The 19,530-nt window shown below is 58.0% G+C and overlaps 1 protein-coding gene across 1 annotated transcript in view; it reads right to left on the bottom strand.

Annotated features, from left to right (window-relative positions):
• LRRK1 (leucine rich repeat kinase 1) overlaps nt 1-18,477 on the bottom strand; it is a 63,269-nt gene extending 44,792 nt beyond the window's left edge. Inside the window, exons 1-6 of the mRNA XM_055143256.1 lie at nt 18,369-18,477; nt 12,385-12,567; nt 6,214-6,377; nt 3,664-3,835; nt 2,526-2,705; nt 1,566-1,714 (exon numbers count right to left, since the gene is read on the bottom strand). Of these exons, the coding sequence (XP_054999231.1) occupies nt 1,566-1,714; nt 2,526-2,705; nt 3,664-3,835; nt 6,214-6,377; nt 12,385-12,481 (762 nt within the window). The 5' untranslated portion in view covers nt 12,482-12,567; nt 18,369-18,477. The remainder of the gene's footprint in view (nt 1-1,565; nt 1,715-2,525; nt 2,706-3,663; nt 3,836-6,213; nt 6,378-12,384; nt 12,568-18,368) is intronic.
• Between the last annotated feature and the right edge of the window lie 1,053 nt (nt 18,478-19,530).

Below are 19,530 nucleotides of genomic sequence, written 5' to 3'. Positions count from 1 at the left end.
TCAGGAATTACTCCTGGCGGTGCTCAGGGGACCATCTGGGATGCTGGGAATCGAACCCAGGTTGGCCGCATGCAAGGCAAATGCCCTCCCCGCTGTACTATCACTCCATCCCTCTAAATCAACTTTTGTTTGTTCATTTAGATCTACTTCTTTGTTTGTTTTTGGGCCGCACCCAGCGATGCTCAGGAATTACTCCTGGCAGTGCTCGGGCCCCTGTGGGATGCGAGAGGGGGAATCTGGGTTGGCCGTGTGCAAGGCAAACACCCTCCCCGCTGTCCTGATGCTCCCACCCCTCGAAATCTACTTTAAAAGAATTTTTTTTTTTAGTGATTTCGCCCCCACACACTTTATTTAAACACTGTGGCTTACAAAATTGTCCATAATGGTTTGTTCCAGGCATTCAGGAAACCCCAACCCCAACCCGCCTCCACGGTAACCCTCTCTCCACCGCTGTCTCCATCCTCCCAGCCACCCCCCAAACCTGCCCCCGCGGCAAGCCCACAATAATCTATTTTATATTGCGTGTTATCAACGAATTGCTAATGGAACGATCAAAAAATACTTCCTTAGGAGAAAATCTGTGAAAATTGTCGTATGTCACCACGGGGCATTAAGTCCTCGTGTGGGGTTATGAGGCTGCTGCTCGCTACCTTCCGGCGTTCATGTTCGTGTTGGTTGAGCTGGTCGGCTTCTGGGCCACGTCCCACCCCAAATATCTACTTCCAAGTTAGGTTCTATGGGGGGGGGGTGTGGCTAACTGGGCTTCACCCAGCGTTATTCAGGGGGCACTTCTGGCAGTGCTTAGGGGACCAGGCAGTGCCGAGACTGAACCGGGGCTGGTGCTTGCAAGCCAAGTACCTTCCCCTGGCTTATTTCTCCAGCCCACAGTCATGGTTTTTGTTTTTGCCTTGGGCCACAGCCCGTGGTGCTCAGGGTTTACTCCTGGCTCTGCACTCAGGGGTCACTCCTGGCAGGATTGGGGGACTACCTGGGTGCCGGGGACTGAACCCAGGTTGCTTGGCAAAGACCATCCCGCGGTCCTATGGCGCCAGCCCCTGAGTCTTCTTTTTTTTTCTTTTTGGGTCACACCCGGTGATGCACAGGGGTTACTCCTGGCTCTGCACTCAGGAATTACCCCTGGTGGTGCTCAGGGGACCATATGGGATGCTGGGAATCGAACCCGGGTCAGCCGCGTGCAAGGCAAACGCCCTACCCGCCATGCTATCACTCCAGCCCCAGCCCCTGAAACTTATGAACTATAATCACCAGGTTCATCGTTGGGTCTTTAGGACTTACTAACTAGAAGCAACGGCCGTCCTCTCCCGCCCCATCCCGGAGTCCCTGGCCCTTGCTCTGACTGAGCTTCCCCCCGCAGTGAGGCCCCCTCTCCTGCCTTCCTCTGACTCAGTCTGCTCGTTAGCGTGCGGCCCGGCAGGTGCGGGAGGGCGGAAAGCCCTCGTGTCTCAGCAGACGAGAGGAACCCTCGGCGACCACCTCCCGCCCGGCCTCCTCCGTCCATCCCCTCGTCTCCGTCTGTCCACCCGGCCAGGGCAGTGAGGACTCACCACTCTCCCCGGGCAGCCGCTGGGCCAGGCGCCAGCCTCGATGAAGTGCTTGCGGAGGAGCTGCCTGCTGGCGCCGGGGCAGTCGAGCAGCACGTAGGAGCAGAACACGGCGCCGTGGCGCAGCAGGAAGACAGCCACGTCCTCGCTCCCTGGGGACGGCAGCGCAGGGTGTCCGGCGGGTGAGGGCACGGCCAGGCCCTCCCGGCCGGCAGGGCCCCGGACACGGGGCAGAGCTGGAGCCCGGCCGGCTCCTTCCCCTCCCTTGCAGAGCCATCACCTCCCGCCTCGGGAGCACTTCTGTGGGCTCTGCCCCCCGGCCACCTGCTCCCAGGGCCCTAGCCCTGAACTCCCCGTCCTGGGGTGCGTGCCCAAGCAGAGGGAAGGTGACATGGGGACGTTTTATTATTTTGGAAGGGGAGGCATACCCGGCGGTGCTCCGGGGTCACTTCCTTTTTTTTTGTTTTTTTTTTTTGCTTTTTGGGTCACACCCGGCGATGCTCAGGGGTTCCTCCTGGCTCTGCACTCAGGAATTACTCCTGGCAGTGCTCGGGGGACCATATGGGATGCTGGGATTTGAACGCGGGTTGGCCGAGTGCCAGGCAAACGCCCTCCCCGCTGTGCTATTGCTCCAGCCCCACCCAGGGTCACTCCTGGTAGTGCTCGGGGGACCCTAAGCAATACTGAGGATCGAACCCGGGTTGGCCGCTCTACTCTCTGTACTATTGCTATGGTCCAGAGATGGGGGTTTGGATAGCACTGCACTGTTGTCCCGTTGTTCATCGATTTGCTGGAGCGGGCACCAGTAACGTCTCCATTATGAGACTTCTTATTACTGTTTCTGGCATATCGAATACGCCACGGGGAGCCTGCCAGGCTCTGCAGAGCCAGCGGGGGGCGTGGTAAAGACTCACTGTCCGTCTCCAGGCCCAGAGGGAGCCGGGCAGCTGTCGGGGCACCCACCTGACTTGATGGCCGCGTACAGGGGCAGGTGCTCGATCACTGGGAACTCGTTCTTCCTCACGGCGTAGCTCTCCGGGTCGGCCCCGTGAGTCACGACCAGCAGCTTCACCACGCCCAGGTGTCCTCGCTGGCAGGCCACGGCCAGCATCCAGTTGAGCAGGCGCTGGTGGCTGCAGGGCCCTGGGGCGACAGCAGGGGCTTGAGGAAGGGGCCGGGGGCAGCCAGCCACGTCCCTTCAGCCCTTTGAGCCCGGTGTTTCGTGTAGAAAGCATCTTGGGTGCTTTCTCGGACAGTAGCTATAACTGTCTTTTCCCCCTGTTTCTTTTCTGGGTCACACCTGGAGATGCTGAGTGCTTACTCCTGACTCTGTGCTCAGGAATCACTCCTGGCAGTGCTCGGGGGACCCTATGGGATGGCAGGGATTGAACCCAGGTCAATAGCAAGCAGGGCAAACGCCTCCCTGCTGTGCTATTGCCTTGCTCCCTATTTTTTTTCTTCTTTCTCTGTGAGGGGACCACGCAGTAGTGCTCAGGGCTGACTCCCGGCTCTGTGCTCAGGGCTCATCCCGGCCGGTTCAAGGGAACCAGGGTGCCAGGGATCAAACCTGCGTTGGCTGTGTGCAAGGCCGGTGCCTCCCCATGGTCCTGTCACTCGACTCACAATAGAGAATATTAACTTCTCTCGGACCGAGTTTGATCTAATGACGGGGGGCGGGTGGAGGAATCCATTTTCAAAGGAGAATTCCAGTCCCGTGCGGGCTCAGTGGATCCCCTGGTGATGCTCTGTCATCCCACACGGTCTGGGAGCAAAAGGACCTTAGTGCACTCACACTGTGAGACACGTATTCACGCTCAGAAGTTGAAACGGCTCCTAGGAGGGCCGAGAGAGTTTGGGGCGGGGGCGGGGGGCGGCAGGAAAGCTCCTCGGACACGCGGGTGGCCCCGGTTCCACACCAGGCACCAGTACGGACGCCCGGCGCAGCCGGCACTCGGCTCTGAGCTCCGCTGGGCTGGGCCCCAACCAGCCGACACCGAAACCCAGACCAGCCGGGCCAGGAAAGCCGTCGCACGCGGCCAGCACCCAGGGGGCGGGGAAGCCAGCCGCGCACGCGCCCCTGGGTGGGAGCGGAGGGGCTGACCTGGCAGAGACTCCAGCAGCTCCTGCACCACGTCCACGTGTCCAAAGCGCGCCGCCACCACGGCCGCGTTGTCGTCGTCGGGCTCCGAGGGGAGTGTCACCTGCCGCTCGGCCAGCAGGAGCCGCACCGCGTCCACGTCCCCGTGGGCCGCCGCCACGCTCAGCAGCTGCCGCTGGGCCGGGAAAGACAGGGCTGCAGTGCGGGCCAGGGACCCCGCCTCCCCGCCTCCCTTCCCTCCCCCACCCCCTCCCCTCCCATCAGCCCTCCCTTCCCCCCTCCCCTCCTCTTCTCTCCCTCCCTCACCCTTCCTCCCTTCCTCCCTCCCTCAGGTCCTCCCTCCTCTCCTTCCTTCCTCCCTCCATTTCCTTAGTTCCTTCCTTACCTTCCCCTCCCTCCCTTCCCTCTTCCCCTCCCTTCCTCTCTCCTTCCTTCTCTTCTTTCCTTCCTTCCCTTTCCGGTCCTCCCATCCTTCTTTCCTTCCTTCCCGTCCTTGGTCTTTCCTTCCTCCCTCCCTCCTTCACCTCCTCTTCCTCTCCCGCTCTCCTCCCTCCCTTCCCCATCTTTTTTTCCCCTTTCATTAGTTCTAAGTAGCGTTCTAAAGACACTGGGACATGCTAAACCTGTGCTGATCAAACCCACCGGCCTCAAGCGTGTGGTTGTGAGTTCAAATCCCCAGTGCCCCCCATGCACAGTTGAGGGACTGACCTCTGAGCACAGTGATGGGAGTAATCCTAAGCCTTTCCAGGTGTGGGTGCGGGGAGGGGGTTCAACAACAAATAAAGGAGGAGGCAATAAGGTAAATGAATAATGCCTTCACCAAGAAGAACTGGGGAAACCTTCAGCACTGTTTACGTCAGTTAAGAATCAGAAACGTACTGGATTCACGTATCCAAGCTGAGGGGTTGGCGGGGAAAGTGGCGACTGGACTCTACTAGCCGAAGGGGATGAGCCAAAGAAATTTATAAGCCGCCCAAACACGGCTGATGGCAGACGATGTGAGAAAAAGCAGTGTGCTGACCTCTGCGAGGATCAGCCAGTGGGGTGGGAGCGAGAGCACAGCGGAGAGGGCGCCTGCCCTCAAGCACCCAGCAGGGAGGGGTCCCGGTACCCTGCAGGGTCCCCCAGCCAGGAGCAAGCGCTGAGCGTGGCTGGAGGGACTCAAGAGCAAAGCCAAAAAAACAAAACAAACAACAACAACAACCCAACCCTCCGGCAACTAAAAGCAGAGCCACCAGCTGTCCGGGAGGGGGCGGGAAGGCCCTCCCAGACCTTCCGTGAGACCCGGCTGGGCTGACAAAGGGATATTTTGTTTTCCTTTCCCCTGACTTTCATGTATTTCCTTTTCTTTCCTCTTAGCACATGGCTTTTGGGGCTGGTGGGATTTGGGGCCTCACTCGGGTGCCCCCTGGAGGGGACGGGGAGTTGAACCAGGATGGACACGCGCACACGCACGCAAGGGCACTGGCCCCCGTAGGGAACCGCCTGCAGGCTCTGAGGGCCATTTTCTTTATTTCCTTCCCTTTATTTGGTGTGGCCACACCTGAGGGGGCTGGGGCTTACTTCTGGCTCTTCCTCAGGACTGGATCTTTTTTTTTTTTTTCTTCTTTTTGGGTCACACCCGGCGATGCACAGGGGTTACTCCTGGCTCTGCACTCAGGAATTACTCCTGGCAGTGCTCAGGGGACCATATGGGATGCTGGGAATCGAACCCGGGTCGGCCGCGTGCAAGGCAAACGCCCTACCCGCTGTGCTATCGCTCCAGCCCCCATCCTCAGCACTCGCTTTTGATGGGGGCTGGGACCAAGAGCTTGAGGTTCGCCTCCTGGCCACTGTCCAGCCGGCTGTGGCGTTTTCATGAAGGAAGCACAAGTGTAGAAGTACAGGCTAGCCTCTGGGGCTAGGGAGGCGGTTCCAAGGGACGCCAAGCGGGAACACCCCACGGGTGAGCCAACCTGCCACTGGGAGTGCCTCCCCCAAACCAAACCAAACCAAACCAAAAGTCCACGGTAAGCAAAACGTTTTTGTTCGGTTAGTTTTGGGGTCACACCTGGCAATGCTCAGGGCTGACTCCTGGCTCTGCACTCAGAAATCACTCTGGTGGTGCTCCGGGGGCCACGTGCGATGCCAGGGATCAAAGGCTATTCTTGCTCCCTCCCCAGTGCCCCGTGGGTGAGGTGGGCAGCAGGATTTAAGGGGGATCTTGGCTTGGAAGACCCCAAAGCTACATGTGAGATGTGCATACAGGGCCTGTCTGCAGCCCGTGATGCAAAATGGGCCTTTGGGATTGTTTCTGGAGGGAGGTTGCTCATCTCTGGTGCTCTGGCACCACTCCTGGCTCTGTGCTCAGGGGGCACTCCTGGCTCTGTGCTCTGGTACTACTCCTGGCTCTGTGCTCAGGGTGCACTCCTGGCTCTGTGCTCTGGCACTACTCCTGGCTCTGTGCTCGGGGCTGGGGAGCAAAGTCTTCCTTGCACACAGCCCGATTTCAGCTCTGTGAACCCCTCCCCCAGCCCTTGGCTGAGCGGCCAGTAAACCAGCCCCGGGTCCTACCTTTTGCTGCTGCGTGGCGCCTTGCTCGCAGGCCTCGTGGAGCAGCCGGCCAGCCCGGCCGCGGTCCCCCTGCCTGTAGGCGTTGTGGACACTCTGCGCCTCCGGGTACTGCGCGGTGGGCTCATAGCCTGGCGCTGACAGTTTGCTGCTCATGCCCACGGCACCTGGGGTGGCACGAGACAGGCAGCGTCACCCTCGCTGCACCCAGACGCCAATGTCCCTGTCCACAGGTGGGGCCCCGAGGGGGAGGCAGGCAGCCCCCTCCCGAGTGACCCCTGAGCACTGCGGGGTGTGGCCCCAAACCCAAACCAAATAGCTCTAAGAGGCCACTGACAGACTTGGGAATCTGTGCGGGCGACTCGGCTGGCTTCCCTCGCCACACAGGGTCGGCCCCGCGGTGAGGACCGGGCAGAGACGCAGCCCAGGGCCCCGCAGTCAGGCCGGAAAGGCCATCGGAGACCCAGGGTGTGGGAGCCGGGCACCGGGGGCACTGGGCGCCTTTCTGTGTCGCTGCGTCTTTAACCAGGCACGTGTCGGCCTCCATCACACTGAGTTTCCTTGTTCAGTAGCCGCCAGTTCCCCGACTGTCGATGCTCAGGGTGTGAGCACACAGAATCCGAGGGCGACTGACGCGGGGCTGAGTGAGGAGAGGAGGCTGGGGGCACGCTACTGAACTGGGTGCACCTCACACCCACACACACTCACACACACAAACACACACACAAACACTCAGACACACACTCAGACACACTCACATATACACACTCACACACTCACATACACACACTCACACTCATACACAGTCACACACACTCACATATACTCACATACACACACTCACACACTCACACACACTCACACACTCACACACACTCACCCATACATACACTCATACACAGTCACACACATTCACACAACTCATACTCATACACACACTCACATACACACACTCACCCACACATACTCTCACACACACTCATACACATGCTCACACACTCACACACACATACACTCACACACACGAACATGACTGAGTGAGGAGAGGAAGCTGTGGGCATGCTTCTGAACTGAATGCATCCCCCCCCCCTCTCACACACACACACACACACACACACACACACACACACACACACACACACACACCCCAGAGCTCTGCTGGGGTGGCTCAAAGGGCTGGAGAACATGTACTGCATGTGGGAGTCTCACATTCGATTCCTGGGACTGCTCGGTCTCCTGAACATCATCAGGAGCAGCCCTGAGCACTGATCCAGGAGTAGCCCTGAGCACCATGAATATGTCCCCCCAGTACGGGAAAGTCTCGGTGAGACTCCAAGACATGAGTTACATGGGAAGTCACACAGCACCTGCAGGACGCAGCAGGAACACAGGAAAAGAGGCACGTGTATGTGTGTCTGTGCATGCTTGTGTATGTGTATCAGTGTGCATGTGTGTGTTTGTGTCTGTCAGTGAGTGTGTCTGTGTCTAAGTGCTATGTCTATGTCTCTGTGTGTTATGTAAGTGTATTTGTGTTTTTATGTGTCAGTGTGTGCATCTGTGTGTTTGTGTGTGTCAGTGTGTGCTTGTCTGTATGCATGTATGTATGTTTGTCTATGAGTGTGTCTAAGTGTGTATGTATGTATGTGTGTCTATGAGTGCATCTAGGTGTGTCTATGTTTCTGTGTGCATGTAAGTATGTCTATGTGTGTGTATGTATGTATATGTGTTTGTGTGTCTAAGTGTGTGCATGTGAGACCAGAAATAGCCCAGCAGAACACATCAGCTGGCAGTGCCAGTCTGCCCTTTTTCCTTTTCTGGGGAGTCAGGGGGTCTCAGAGTCTGTGCGTGGGACTCTGGGGCCTGACCCTCATGCTCCCAAGGCCCAGTGGTCTGGGGCCAGCAGAGCCCCATCCCCGGCATGCTCAGGGCCATGCAATGGCAGGGACCAGCAGGGGTGCCCAGAGCCACCTCTCGGCCACGCAACTTTCTCTCTGCCCCTGGAGCCCCGGGCGCCGGTCTTGGCTCTGGGATTCCGGCCCCCACTCACTGGTGAGGGTGCCAGGCGAGTGCCCTGGCAGGGGCGGAGCTCTGCGTGGCTGGAGTCAGCTGTGTGCAAGGCCCCAGCAGACAGAGCTGTGAGGCGGCTCCAGGTCCCCCACGGCCCCCGCCCGCCTCCTGCCCCTTCACCTCCCGGTCACCAGCGCCGGTCCCCAGAGCCACGCTAGAGGGTAGCACCCCACCGACCGCGGCCTCCTGCCCAGCAAAGCCTCCCCCTGACCAGGCCACGCCCCCCTCAGCCCGTGTGAACAGAGCACCCGCCCTCTGCAGAGAGCTGGGCTTCGGCTGTGAAAGGGGCTCGGCCCTGGCCAGGGTCAGTGACCAGGGTCAGCGGGCATTTCCGGCTGCAGCCGATTTCCTACTTCGCCTTCTGGAAGGCTGAAAGGGGGCCCTCAAAGACCGGATGTCACATACTCGACTGAAAAGGCCCAGGAAGGGGGCCCAAGGCCACAGAAAGGAGCTTAGTGAAACCTGTGAGCAGGAGGCCTTCTGGAAAGTTCCTTCTCAGGTCCATGCCGGCTCCAGGAGACGCAGGCAGCTATGCCCGAGCAACAGGCTTTCGGGGTCAAGGTCAGGACTCCCTCAGTCCAGGGAGCTGGGACGGGGGAGTCACTCGGGGGGCGTCTGCTGTGCTCCCCGGGGCCTCCATGGGCCGGAAGTCTCCCGCGTCCTGTCCACCTGCACCAGCTGGAAGCTTCCTTCTGCCTCTGCTTTCCCAGGACGGGTAGGACAGGTCTTTCCACCCTGACAAGTGCCAGACACACGTACAAGCATGATGAAGTGTTTGTCGAGCCAGGCGCCCTGCGCTGCCTCCTTCAGACAGGCTCCGAACACAGCCCTGGGCCAGCCGACGGCCGAGACCCTGAGAGGTTCCGGGCACGCCTGTCCCACACGGGTGTCCCCCCCTCCCCCGAGCCCAGCAGCTGTGGTGCTGGACTCCTGTCCCCCCACGAACCTTCCAAGAGATACAGATGTTGAGCTATGGAGGCCAGAGCCATAACACAGCGGGGAGGGCATATAGTACGCGGCCAACCTGGGCTCGAGCCCCAGCACCTCAGAGGGTCCCCCAAGCCTCGTCACCAGGAGTGACCCGAGTGCAGAGCCAGGAGTCAGCCCTGAGCATCGCCGGGTGTGGTCCCAAAACCGAAAAAGGAAAACAAAAGGTTGATCGGTGCAAGTTCAGGCAGGTGGGTGTGGCATGCAGGCACACATCCTGGCATGCTGAGGCCAGGGTCGGGGGGGGGGTGATCCCTCACTGTGTGGGCATCCTGGGGGTCTGATCCCTCTCTGTGTGGGCATCCCGAGCAGTGTGGCACTGCCCCCAGCACCCCGGGCTTAAGTCACTACCCCCCAGGCCCACTTGTCCAAGAAACAATGGATTGGTCCAAGGGCCTCTGAGAATTGCTCAGAAGGACCCCTGCCTTCCCCCCCCAAAAAAAAGCCTCGAAGAAGTGGGTTAAGGAAAATCACAAACACCCATGGCATCAGCACCCACCCAATCAGTCAAGTTTGGATCTTTCCCACATGATCCTTGGAAGTCGAATAAAATAAAGCCTTTTTGGGGTTTGTTTTCTGCTTGGGGTCACCCCCGGTGATGCTCAGGGCTTCCTCCTGGCTCTGTGCTCAGGGATAACTCCTGGCGGTGCTCAGGGGACCCTACGGGATGCTGGGGATCAAACCTGGGTCAGCCAGGTGCAAGGCCAGTGCCCTCCCCTCTGGACAATGGCTCTGGCCCCTCGGGGACTAAGCCTTTCAACTTGGTGATCTGGGGTCGCTCCCGGGTGGGGGGGGGTGCCTGGGGAGAGACTCAGGCTCTGAGCCGGCTCTCTGGCTGATGAGTAAGAACTTTGGATGGGACGGGGGAGAGAGCTGAGTCCACACGGCATGACATGATGAGGGGCCCTGGGCATCTCGATGGGCTGATCCCTCATACTGAGGCCCCAGGGAAGCCCGGTGGGGGGCAGGGAGCAGGTGCTCCCCCAAATGCTCGTACCTGGTTCCCCAAAAATCAGCGGGACGTGGGGGCAGTGGGTTGACTCTCTCATAAGATCACTGACTTTGGGTCAGGAAGGCAAGTGGGCAGTGCCCTGCGGGGTCTTTCAGAGACAGCCACTACCCACTCATCACCCCAAGACCACCCTCATTCCTAAACCCAGAGGGGAAGACACAGGTAGGAGGACACAGAGGGGAAGTCCCTACGTCCCAGAGCGGCACGCACCCAGGAAAGGCGGGTGCAGCCCGCCCTGAGGGAGAGCCGCCACCCTCACCACCACAGCGGCTGGCTCGCAGGAGCAGGTGATGGCAGCTGCCGGAAAGAGCTGCCTCAGAGACAGCAGGGCTGGCCGTGCGCGGCTGCCGCTCGAAGGGAATTCGTTCGCGTTTCATAATTTGATTTATGCACAAAGGCATCTTATAGAAACTTACACCCTAGTCAGCCACTGTGTATCACTGATGGGGAAAATAGTCAAACAACTGACCAAAATGTCTATTGGGTTACCAGGTAAAGCATTAAGGGCTAACACCACTGACAAACGGGTTTTCTCAGAACTGACACTCAGGCGGCCCAGACCTGACACCCTGGCCCCTCAGTCCCAACCCTCGGGCCTCAGACCCAACGGGAGACCCTCTCAGACCCGACACGCCGGCCCCTCTGACCCGATGGTTGGGCCTCTCAGACCTCACTAATAGGCCCTCAGACCTGACACACGGGTGCCTCAACCTGACACTCTGGCCCCTCAGACGCAACACAAGACCCTCTCAGACCCGACTCTTGGTTTTCTCAGACACACAGTTCTCTCCGACCCTTTCATACCCGACACAAGGTCCTCTCAGATCTGACACAGACCTGACAAAAAAAGGGCCGATTCTCAGAGAGTTGTAAGGATTAATTATTTCATAAGACACAAACTCAGTACCTTAGAGTTTAGGTACTAATTGTTTAACAAGTCACAACAATATCAGTTGTACTGTGGTGGTGGGGGGGGTTAACAGGTTTGCTTTTGAGCCAGACCCAGTGTTTCTCAAGGCTTATTCCTGTCTAAGGGATCACTCTTGGGGAGTTTGGGGTGCCTATGGGGTGCTGGGGATCAAACCCAGGTTGACCATATGCAAGGCAAGTGCCCTACATGCTGTACTATCACTCTGGCCCTCTGGGAGATATTTAATTCCCCCTTTTCTTTCCTTTTTCTAATTTTTAATAAACATGCACATGTTTTACAACGTGTCTCTTGCCCCCGCGTCTCTTGTTCCTGCAGAGTCTCTTGCCTCCCGTGCCTGTCTGTCTTTACCGGGGCCCCTTGGAGGGGGTGGGTTGAGTTTCCCTCCTCACCCCACAGCTGAAGACCTCTGGAACCCAGCCACAGCCATGCTCAAGGTCCCTCTCCACACGTTTAGACGAGCCTCATGCATGAAGGAATTGGCAGAGGAACCCAGGTGTGTGGGACCCGGGGCTGAGATCTCCAAGCCTGCTCGGATTAGGACTGGGCCTCTTCCACCCAGATCCCCCATTTTCCAGTAGCCATGCAGTCACACCCAAAAACTGCCTCCTGCGCCATGTAATCCCATCAACAGCCAACATCCTGAGACTATAAAACGAAGCTCCTGGAAGCGCTCAACATCTTATAACCTAGTTCTCCCTCTCGGAGGACCTGGCAAACTACCAAGAGTTTCCTGCCTGCATGAGAGAACCTGGCAAACTCCCCGTGGTGTATTCATATGCCAAAACCAGTAACAATGATGGGTCTCATTATCCTGACCCTGAAAGAGCCTCCAATGTGGCACCATTGGGAAGGATGAGTAAAGAGAGGCTTCTAAAATCTCAGGGCTAGGACGAATGGAGATGGTACTGAGATCACTCAAGAAAATTGACGATCAACTGGATGATGATGATGATGATGATGATGATGATGATGATGATGTTTTACAATGCAACCTCCCCCCATAAGTGGACAGCATTACAATTCTTTCTTACAACCCCCCAACTTCTAACATCTGAGCAAGAACCCCCAATCGGTTTTATCTTTATTTTATTTAGTTTTGGGGCCACACCTGGCAGTGTTTGGGGGACCACATGTGGTGCCAGTGACCGCTCCATGTTCTCCCATGGCCCAGCCTTACCATCCTGGGTCTCCATGACGTGATCCGGACACACGGCTGACCCCTCCGGCCCCACACACCAGTACATGCTGGGCGGTCGCCGTGACATGCCAGCCATCGGAGGTGCCCCTCTCCAAGTCTGGTCCGCCGCGGTCACGGCCGCTGCCCCGGAGGTGGGCAGGCATGGGTGGGCAGAACTGCCTCCTGGTGGAGAGAAGAGGCCTGTCAGCAAGCTCCGGGGCCCCGTCTCCCTCCACGCGACTCTGCTCGTGCCCTGCCTCTGGGCAGCGGGGCAGGAAAGCACAGAGGCCTCAGCTCCCAGCACCGACGCACCGCGTGCAGCCGCTCGCTGGGGACTCGGGGCCTCGTGCCTGCAGGGTACATGAGTTCTAGAGCGATCTACCACGGGCTGTGCCACCGGGGGTCGGGGTGGCCCCAGCCTGCAGTGACACACGGAGATGCAAGCCCAGAGTGGGCTCACGCTTAGCCTCTGGCTCAGAACTCACACACAGACACACAGACACAGACACACACACACAGACACACATACACACACACATGCCAGGCCCCTTTACACTATCGATACAGGTTTTGCTGGAAAACGTCCATTTTCCAGGTACAGAGAGAGGAATGGAGTTAGGGGAAGGTCGCTGCACGCGGCCAGCCCACGCTTGATTCCCGGCACCCCTGATGGTTCCCCCAGCACTGCCAGGACTGACCCCTGAGCACAGAGTTGGGAGTGAGCCCGAGCCCTCCCACTCCCACCTGCTTGGAAAAACAAAGAGTCTCCAAAGAGGAGACAGGATTGCTCGGGCCACAGTCAAAGGCCTGAGTGCACACCAGGAAGCACAGGGTCCCGAGTTCAATCCCCAGCACCACACGGTCCCCTGGGCACCACCAGCACCCCAGCACCTGTGGGGTGGCCCTGAGGCCCCAGCACCCCAAGGCCCAAACAGCATCCCCTCCCCAGGCCTGACCTTTAACCATTCCTGAGACTGCCCGAGTATGACCGGAAGTGGCTCCTGGCCCCCGTTCCCCAGGGGAGGCGCCCTCCCACCCAAACCCAAAAGGCCAGGGAACACCTGCAGCTTCATATGTTGTCAAACAAGATTAGGAAAATCTGTTTGTAGACGAAGGCAGCGCACAAGACTCACAGCGAATGTCTGTGGCCGGCTGTTCCCATGGCTTCTTCTTCTTCTTCTTCTTTTTTTTTTTTTTTGCTTTTTGGGTCACACCCAGCGATGCTCAGGGGTTACTCCTGGCTTTGCACTCAGGAATTACTCCTGGCAGTGCTTAGTGCTTAGGGGATCATGTAGGATGCCGGGGATCGAATCCGGGTCAGCCGTGTGCAAGGCAAACACCCTACCCGCTGTGCTATCGTTCCGGCCCCCTTAATTTTTTTTTAATAAATTTATTTATTTTTAATTAATGAATCACCATGAGGGTACAGTTACGGATTTATACACATCTGTGCTTATGCTTCCCCCATACAAAGTTCGGGAACCCATCCCTTCACCAGTGCCCATACTCCACCACCAGTAAACCCAGCATCCCTCCCATCCTCCCCAATCCCATCTCCCCCCACCCCACCCTGTCACTGTGGCAGGGCATTCCCTTCTGTTCTCTCCCTCTAATTAGCTATTGTGGTTTGCAATAAAGGTGTTGAGTGGCCACTGTGCTCAGTCTCTAGCCCTCATTCAGCCCACAACTCCCTTCTCCCACATGGTCTTCGACTACATTATAGTTGGTGATCCCTTCTCTGAGTTGCCCTTTCCCCAGAATGTGAGGCCAGCCTCCTAGCCATGGAGTCAACCTCCTGGTAGTTGTTTCTACAATTCTTGGGTGTTAGTCTCCCACTCTGTTATTCTATATGTCATAGATGAGTGCAATCTTTCTATGTCTGTCTCTCTCTTTCTGACTCATTTCACTTAGCATGAAACTTTTCATGCCGATCCACTTAAATAAAAAATTTGTGACCTCCTTTTTTCTAACAGCTGCATAGTATTCCATTGTATAGATGTACCAAAGTTGCCTCAACCAGTCATCCGTTCTAGGGCATTCGGGTTTTTTCCAGATTCTGGCTATTGTAAACAGTGCTGCGATGAACATACATGTGCATATGCCATTTCGATTATACTTTTTTGCCTCTCTGGGATATATTCCCAGCAGTGGTATTGCTGGGTCAAATGGGAGCTCAATTTCTAATTTTTTGAGAATCGTCCATATTGTTTTCCAGAAGGGCTGAACCAGTCGCCGGCCCCCTTAATTTTTAATTTTTATTAAAACACCGCGATTTACAAAGTTGTTCACAGGACAACTGTTTCAGGCACTTAGTGTTCCGACATCACCAGTGTGAACTTCCCTCCACGAGTGTCCCCGGCTTCTCTCCCAGCCCCAACCTGTCGCCTTAGGCACATAAACAGACTTCCTATTGCCAGGTCCGACAGGACAGAATGCTCAGGAAATCCATCAGTGAAAGCCAGATGTGTCCCACAGCTCCTTGCAGCCAAGCCCCCCTCACTCCCAAACCCCATTTAAAAAAAAAAAATCGCAAAGCTGCTGTTCCTTCCTGAGAACAGACGACTTACTCTAAGGAAGTTCCTCAGCTGGGAGGAAAAAATTTGAACACACTTTAGGGCAAGCCATGCCCAAGAAAGCCTGTTCCTCTTTTCGTTTTTGGTTTCCTTTTGAAAATCCCTTCACTGGGGCTGATGCCGGCCGTGGGGCCGGGGGTCCTGCGTTCATTGTATCCCAGTTTCCACGCAAAGGTTTAGGGGGAGTCCACAAAAGTCTGGGTCCCCCTGTGATCAGAGTTCCCCTTTCTTGCTTCCCTAGGACGGATCTCTGCTTTCCCCCAGGCAGAATCTACACCCCCCCCAAGGGCTTCAAGAAGTTTTCTGCGGGGGCTGGAGCAATAGCACAGCGGGTAGGGCGTTTGCCTTGCACGCGACCGACCCGGGTTCAATTCCCAGCATCCCATATGGTCCCCTGAGCACCGCCAGGGGTGACTCCTGAGTGCAGAGCCAGGAGTAACCTCTGTGCATCGCCGGGTGTGACCCCCCAAGAAAAAAACACCAAAAAAAATTTTAAAAAAAGAGGTTTTCTGCGATAGTAAATATCTTACAAGGCTGATTTGCTGGGTGACGCCCACAGTCTCTGGGGGCTACGTCCCGCACCGAGATGACTGGGCAGGGCGGAGGGGTGAGGGGTAAGGGGTGGGGAGTGATTCCTGGCAGTGCTGGGGTGCCCAGAAGCAAACTCGGGGAGTTTGTGAAACTTACAGATGGTTTCCACCAGGCAGGGGAGGGCGGCCAGAGATTGATCTTATCCGGGGCACCCCTGAGACCCAACCCCCAGACGGCTGGGTGTGGCTCTGGTGGCCCCACCCCTCTCACCCCTCCAGCGGGAACTTTGCACTTTTCAATGTGTTGAATATTCCCAGAAGTGGCCCCGGTGCCCCTGACCACTGTCCAGGAGGCCTAAAGCACTCTGGGCAGAGGAGAAACCAAAGAGCAAGAGAGCCAGCACCCACTGCCTGATGTGTGTGTGTTGGGGGGGGTACGGGGGGTGCTGAGAAAGGGTCTGTGATATCTGAGCACTGGAGGATGTAGGAAGGAAGTCAGGAAGCCGCAGGGATCTGTGGGGGCCAGAGAGAACAGGGCCAGGAGGACTGGTCAACGGCTGGACGCTGCCACAAGTGTGTGGGGGGCGGAGGGCAGTTAGGGTAGAGAAGGGACCACATGACAATGATACAATGATAGCTGGAAATGATCACTCTGGACAAGAACTGAGTGCCGAGAAGTAGGTAAAGGGATATGCATGATAACCTTTCAGTACCTGTGTTGCAATCCATAATGCCCAAAAGGAGAGAGAGAGACAGAGACAGAGACAGAGAGAAGGGAGAGAGAGAAGGGTGGGAGAGAGAGAGAGGGGAGAGAGAGAGAGAGACAGACACAGACACAGAGAGAATAAAAATGCCTGCCATAGAGGTGGGGGGGTAACTGGTGACACTGGTGGTGGGAAATGTGCACTGGTGAAGGGATGGGTGTTGGAACATTGTATGACTGACACCCAATCAAGAACAACTTTGTAACTGTGTATCTCATAGTGGGTTCAATTTAAAAAATAAATAATACTTTGAACAACTTTATGAAAATAAAATTGAAAAAAAATAAAAAAAAAATTGAAAAACAAAACCAAGCCCAAATGCTCCATGGGCCACAGAACTAAGACAGAGGGAGGGCACTCGTCTTGCAAGTGGCCGACCCCCGTCCCTCTGGTGCCACGGCATCCCTGGATAGTGCTGGGGGGGGCACCAGGGTCCCAGAAGTCCCACGTGGGGTGGGGGGGGGCGCCGGGTGGGGAGGCAGAAGGGCAGGGGCCGGGAAGGGCGGCAACACCAGGTGTGCGGCATGAAGGAGACACGAACTGGACACGGGATTGCAGACGGGAGAACACGAGGGGCTGGAGAGAAGCTTCCGGACACTGAAGGAAGCCAAGTCAGCAGAGGCTGGAAGGCAACTGGCCAGCCAGGGTGGCTGGGGGAAGGGGTCAGGGCCAGGGGTCTGAGATGGCAGAGGCGGGTCCCCGAGCAGGGTAAGGAGGGGAGAGTCACCCAGACCAGAAGCCCCCCAGCCCCCACAGAGCAATGACCTCGCTGGGGTAGGCCCGGCCCGGAGAGTCAGGATGAGCCAGTTACAGTCCCAGCCTCTAAGGGCAATGAAGAGCCCACTTGCTGGTGGGACAGCAGGGGCAGGGGGGCTGCACACGGGCTGGGAGAAAAGGGCAGGAAGGACCTGGACGTACCTTGAGGACCCCGACAGGCCCGTGGGCAGCCAGGCCTAAGGCTCTGGCGGGGCAGCGCCCTGGGAGGGGGCCATGGAGCTTTTGCTGGGCTCCCAGCAGGACACAGAGGTCTCCTGCATGATTTAAGTCTCGACCCTGGCAAGACCCAAGGCAAAGGCAACAGGGATACCCAGGAAAGGGTCAGACCAGCCCGGCTGCCCTCGATGTGCCACCAGGCGAGTGGGAAACTGTAAAGAATGAATTTCTTGGGGCACTTCCTACAAATATTATGCCTGTGCCCCACCCAGCGGGAAAAACTGACCTGGACTCAGAGCCCCCCTCCCAATTCCCCACCACCCTCCAAACCCAGTCCCCGACTTCCCTGCCACTATCTCCTTCCACCCCCAAGGATCCCCAAATTTTCAATCATCGCCTCCTTCTTGCTCCCCAGCTTCCCTAAGCTCAGCCCCCTGCCCCCGCCCCAGCAAATCATGTGAAGGATCCTGGGGGACTGTCAGGTCAAGTTCTCAAAGGTCAGAGTCTGTCCTGCTGAGCAAAAAGCACATCCTGAAACAGAAGGTGCAGCCAGGACCCCACCAGAGAGACAGACCAGAGTAAGCCCCTCCCAGCATACACACAAACACACACATGTACACACACACACACTCACAAACACACAACACATACAAGCACACACACGGTACGCACTCGAACCCGCGCACATGCACAAGTGAGGCACACACACACACTGCACATACACACACAAGGCACGGGTGCATACACACATGCACACACGGGCGTGCAAGCACATATGCACACATAACGCATGCACATTCAAGTAAACATGCGCGCGCGCGCGAACACACACACACACACACACACACACACTCACACACACAGAGCTCCAGGCGCGCGGGTTTTGCTCCCCAACTGGCCTCCGTGCGGGGCGTTTCTTTTCCGACTTGGGTTTCCTCTTCGCCGCCTCCCGCCCCATCCCGCACGCCCCACGGGCCGAGTCTGGGGCTCCCGCGCCGGCCTCGCGCCCCTGTCACGCAGACCCGCGCGCGGCGTGGGCCGGGCCCGGGGGTCGCCCGCGCCCTCGGAGGCCGCCGGGGCCGGGCCGCGTGGCAGCGGTTCGCGGGCTCCGGGGCGCCCGCCTGGCTGCGGGGCCCGTCGGGGCGCCCGGGGGGCGCGGGGCGCGGGGCGCGCAGCGAGCTTACCTGCGGGGCACCGGGCAGCGCGCGGGTCTGCCGGGGGGCCCCCCGGTCCGTTGCCCCCAGCCGCTCGGGCCGCGCGCCGGGGCCGGGCCGGGCCCAGACACTTCCTCAATCCTGCGGCCGGCGGGCGGCGCAAAGCGCGCGGGGCGCGGACCGGGCGCGGATTCCCCCGCCCTCCGAGGCCCCGGCCTCCGCCGTCGGACCCTGACCCGCCCCCACGCTGCCCCAGCCTCCGCCAACGGACCCTGGCCCGCGACCCCGCAGCCCCAGCCTCGGCCATCGGACCCTGGCCCTCCCCTCCGCAACCCCAGCTTCGGCCATCGGACCCTGGCCCGTGCCCAGGCCCCTGTCGTCCTGAGATCCTCAAACCCAACCGTCCCCAGGTCTGGCCCTCCCTGGTTCTCGCCACCTGGGGTGGTCTCAGCCACAAGATCTGTTGGTCGGAGGCTAAAAATGTGTCCAGCTTCCTTTCCGCCTCCCCAGCTGCCAGCCGGATCCTTGGCTGACCTCGGACCGTGCGCACCGGCAGGAAATAACAATTTAAAACGTCGGCCCAGTGCCAGAGCCATAGGACAGCCAGGAGGGCATTTGCCTTGCACGAGACGGATCCGATAGGGTCTCCTGAGCACCGCTGGCAGTGATTCCTGAATGTTGAGCCAGGAGTAACCCCTGAGCATCGCTGGGTGTGACCCAAAGGGGAAAATAGCCCCGGAGGCAGGTGGGAACTGGCCGAGTATTTTCCCTCTAGCGCATAAGGGAAACGGACATTAGGCATTCAGATTTTGTCACCTGCAATTCCTCTGTCACAAATTGACTTATGGAGCTCTGCATCGATATTTTCTGGTGCGTTAAACAGCATTAGTTGTAGAGCAAGGAGGGCTTTTGCCTTGCACTGGCCACCCTGGTTCAGTCCCCAGCACTCATATGGTGGCCCAGCACTGCCAGGACTGATGTCTGAGTCAGAGTCAGGAGTCAGCCCTGGGCACCGCGGGTGTGGCCCCCAAACAACAAAAACAAAATGAGTGGTGGGGGCCACTCCCTGTGGTGGTCTGGAAACCTGGGGTACGAAGAACCTTGCACTCAAAAGGGATGTGCTCTATTTACCTCGTGGGTCCGTATCCCCGCCCCTCTGGGTCATTTAAAACAAGTGCTTTGTCTTGTTTTG

This window comes from Sorex araneus, chromosome 6, assembly GCF_027595985.1.
Source record: "Sorex araneus isolate mSorAra2 chromosome 6, mSorAra2.pri, whole genome shotgun sequence".
NCBI classification, from domain to species: domain Eukaryota; kingdom Metazoa; phylum Chordata; class Mammalia; order Eulipotyphla; family Soricidae; genus Sorex; species Sorex araneus.
The sequence above is the reverse complement of the archived record's forward strand: the minus strand, read 5'-3'. Positions and strand labels throughout refer to the sequence as shown.